Raw genomic sequence first — 4,516 nt, forward strand, 5'->3', positions numbered from 1 at the left:
AGTGTGAGTGTGTGAGTGAGAGTGTGTGAGAGTGTGTGAGAGTGTGTGTGAGTGCGCGTGTGAGTGCGCGTGTGTGAGTGTGTGTGTATATATATGTGTAATTGTTTACTGCGGATGATCTAACAATTGAATAAATGTTAGACAGAATATCACAAAGACATGAAGGAGGACTCCAGTAAACTAGGATGCTCAGTGATAATGTTTTCTTCCAGTTGGCTGTTAATCACTGCAACCAAATTCTTGAAACGATGAGTAATTAGTGAACAAATCATTGACTTTTTTTTTTGTTTTTTTTTGTAAACTGAACCAGCTGTCTAAAAAGAATGTTTGTTCACAAAATGTCCACATTGTTATTTCTCTCATGAATGGATCATAGTCCTATTCAGTGTGTAACAACTTTAATTATAGTCAAAGCTACAATACGGATTCAGATGAGAGATGTAGAGATGCACAGCTCATTAGAGACACATTTATGGTGCTTTTGTATTTTCCTTTCAGTTTTCTTTCATTGAAGTTTCATGGAAAAGAGCGCAGAGTACTGGTTTAGAATGATGACGGTCAATAACCGTAGTTATCTTAATTAAATGAATAGAGTTGTGTGTAATAATTGTAAATCTGGGTTAACGGTCACTTTCTTTCTTTTTTTTTACTCTAGGTTTACATTATCAAAGTGGCTTGGTCTGATGGCAGCACTGAGATCATTTTCAGGCGCTACAGTAAATTTTTCGACCTTCAGGTGAGTTTTGTACTCGTTCCAGTATAATATTGTGCTGATAAACATGTGAATCCAAATATTAGCATCCTTTAGGCTCAAAGGAGAACTGAACCAGCGTGGCTGTTCTTTGCCAATGAAACCTTGAAGAAGCAATGCCAACCCTGAGTTTGACGCCATGTGCAGAACTGAAAGCTTAGATCAGCATGGATTTCACCGACGGCCACAGAAACGCTGAAGTGTATGTGGCAGGTTTAGATGGGCTGTTTCAGTGCTGCGACAGGAAAAGTCATCAAACTGATGGCTCTGTAGAAACGTACTTAAGATATCTGACCAGACCAGTGCACTAGATAGATCAGTGGATCTCAACAGGTTTGGCCATTGGACCCACATTTTTAAGCCACAACCCAACATTTTTTTTTATGTTTATTTAGAACTTTGACCTAATTCCTACATTTTTATTTGAATTATATAACTAGATAAAAAGAAAAAAGTTTGATTTGACAAACTTTAGGTTGGCTTGAGAAAGCCTAGCCTGAAAGTTTAAAGCAGTTGTAAAAGCCTGAAGTTTGAACATTTAGTTAGATTAGATAGATGTTGATAACATGTTTCTAGCATGATTAGCATGTTTTTAACATGATTGGCCTGTTACTAGCATATTGCTGGCATGATTAGCATGTTGTTAGCATGATTAGCAAGTAACTAGCATGTTGCTAGCATGATTAGCAAATTATTAACATGTTGCTAGCATGATTAGCATTCTTCTAGCAAGTTGTTAACATGATTAACAAGTAACTAGCATGTTGCTAGCATGATTAGCAAGTAACTAGCATGTCGCTAGCATGACTAGCAAGTGACTAGCATGTCGCTTGCATGATTAGCAAGTTATTAGCATGTTGCTAGCATGATTAGCATGCTACTAGCATGTTGCTAGCATGATTAGCATGCTACTAGCATGTTTTTGCTAGCATGATTAGCATGCTACTAGCATGTTTTTGCTAGCATGATTAGCATGCTACTAGCATGTTTTTGCTAGCATGATTAGCATGCTACTAGCATGTTTTTGCTAGCATGATTAGCATGCTACTAGCATGTTTTTGCTAGCATGATTAGCATGCTACTAGCATGTTTTTGCTAGCATGATTAGCAAGTGACTAGCATGTTGCTAGCATGATTAGAAAGTTACTAGCATGTCGCTAGCATGTTTCTAGCATAATTAGCATGTTACTAGCATGATTAGCAAGTTACTAGCATGTTTCTAGCATGATTAGCATGTTATTAGCATTTTGCTGACTCTGTAGAAACGTACTTAAGATATCTGACCAGACCAGTGCACTAGATAGATCAGTGGATCTCAACCGGTTTGGCCATTGAACCCACATTTTTAAGCCACAACCCAACATTTTATTTTATTTATTTCTTTTTTAGAACTTTGACCTAATTCCTACATTTTTATTTGAATTATATAATAATTGTACATTTGCGTAAAAAAAAAACAAGCAAATTCATTTAGCAAAAAATTTTCGCCAAACACTCAAGTACCGTCCCACTTTACTTAACATACATATAAATTGTAGGAGTATGACACATACTGATGAATAATCAATATATAGGGCTATTAAATAGCAGTCACAAACTAGTTTGTTAATACAGTGAAGTTAGTAAGTTGGTATGAGCCACCACTTTTTTTTTATTTATTTTTTATTTTTTGGTACTTTTTGGTAATTTCACGACTTGCTATACTAATTCGCCGGGAATTTGATTGACAGGAGATCTGACCAATCATAACGCAGAATCTGCCATTTTTGTCTCACAAACCAATCAGACAGGAGAGTAGATTAAAGGGATAGTTCACCCAAAAATGAAAATTCTGTCATAATTTACTCACCCTCCAGTGGACTTGAACTTGAAAAATGTGTATTGACATCTTTCCGCAGTTCAAACAAGATACCGTCAGATGTTCGTTCATGTTTATTTCATGTTATAACTAGCAAAGAGGAAGAGCTGATTAGTTCATGTGCCACTTTAACTGAGGCGCTACAGCGGTCTGTCACGACACATTAAAGACACACAAAATGCTGTTTATTGTATGAATAATCGAAGAGTGTGCGCTGTGAGCACAATAAAACGGCTGACAGGACAGGAATGTTAGTTTTACTGAGGTGAGAGAGGCTTTTTATGTCATAAGTTAATAATGATGACACTGACAAATAGCCTGACTCATAACATCTCATCTGATACTGAATTGGAAGATATTGAATTTGTGTTTTAAACTGCATTTGACAGAAGTCTCATCTTCTGATGTGAGGCTTTTCAAAATAAAAGTCAGCATAGAATTGCATTTGTTGTTGTTGTTGTTGTTTCTTTGACTGCACACTCAAAATGGTCTCGCGATCCACTTTCTGCTCACGACCCAGCAGTTGAAGCAATGCCTCGGATAGGCAATATTTAATTGTCTGGTCTGTTTGCTTTGTCATATTAAGAAAAATGTATAAAACACAATAATATTGAAAAATGATAAAAAGAAAGCTTTGGCCTGTTGGTTGAAGTCTGCACTTTACAATATGGTTGTAACCTCCAGATTGCTTAGTCTGATGCTTCTTGACAGAAACTGTTTGGATGCATTGTCATCATAGTCACGATGACTGGGACTTTTCCTGTTTTGATCAGAGAAACTTCACGAGTTGCGCAACGACGTCCCATCCAGAATCACAATGTCCTAGAAATAACACTTGCTGAAAAGAACTCAGATTTTCTTCCTACACACGAGCACACTGGTCATTCATATTTTTATGTTTTGTATATAAGTTTTATCAAATTAAGTAAATAAAAAATAATACATCAGAATGGAACAGACTTCTGTTTTAGCTACATTTCTGCGTTCTATGTCTGTATTTCATTTCTTTAGCTTTATAGCAGCACAATCTGGCCTTCATAAATGTAACTTTGCAATGCATCAAATTAAACCTTTTAGTTTAACACGGCTTGCCAGAAATAAATCAGCCAATTCCTTTTCTGAATTATATTCATGGACTGTTAATGTAAAGCTTAGTGCAAGTAATTATACAAAAAGTGAATGTGTTGAAATGTCGTGCCCTAATTAACCCATATCATAGGATTTATTTCATTTGTCAATTAGTTGTCTTTTGAAATGACACTGAATTGACAAATATTGATTTATAAATGTGATTAATCATAAACGAGTTTGCATATTTAATCTATTGACGGTGATAATTAATATTAATAATATAAAAGTAAGATCACCAGTTCAACACTTGAAATAAATGACTCCCAGTTCAAAGCACTAAACTTCAAGGCTTGTCCAAGTTTATCTATAACTTCCTGTGTGACGACGGTGTTCAGTTGTGCTGAATCGTCCTCTCTATAGCAGCCAAAACCTTGCAAACAGTTTAGAACGGAAACCCACTATTAATAGATGCACTCAGCACAACTGAAGCTATTCACCAAATTTGTACAAATGGTCAGAAATCCCCGTGGTGAGCTCTGCCACAGCTTCCTGAAAATGTTACGGCAGCTTTTCTCTGCTGGGCAGTTCCACAGAAATGTGAACCATATGGAAAAATACAACCTCGTCAAATAGTGAACTCATAGGTCTATAAATGTTTTCTATAATGGATTTCTAAGAAAAATAGGTTTATATATTGTATATATTTTTTAATATAATATTTTTTTTGTTATAATATCATAATATATTTAGCACAAGAGGTGTGCATCAGTATTAATTAAAACAACATTTACCTCGTTTGTCATTTATATATGTATATATATATATATATATATATA

The 4,516-nt window shown here is 35.3% G+C and overlaps 1 protein-coding gene across 2 annotated transcripts in view; it reads left to right on the top strand.

Moving 5' to 3' along the window:
• Positions 1-4,516, top strand: part of sh3pxd2b (SH3 and PX domains 2B) — a 54,952-nt gene that overhangs the window by 17,448 nt on the left and 32,988 nt on the right. For both annotated transcript variants that reach the window (XM_016451389.1, XM_016451390.1), the window contains exon 2: positions 656-736. In XM_016451389.1, the coding sequence (XP_016306875.1) occupies positions 656-736 (81 nt within the window). The remainder of the gene's footprint in view (positions 1-655; positions 737-4,516) is intronic.

The sequence above is a fragment of the Sinocyclocheilus anshuiensis genome, unplaced genomic scaffold (assembly GCF_001515605.1).
Source record: "Sinocyclocheilus anshuiensis isolate Anshui unplaced genomic scaffold, SAMN03320099.WGS_v1.1 scaffold207, whole genome shotgun sequence".
In the NCBI taxonomy this organism is placed as follows: Eukaryota; Metazoa; Chordata; class Actinopteri; order Cypriniformes; family Cyprinidae; genus Sinocyclocheilus; species Sinocyclocheilus anshuiensis.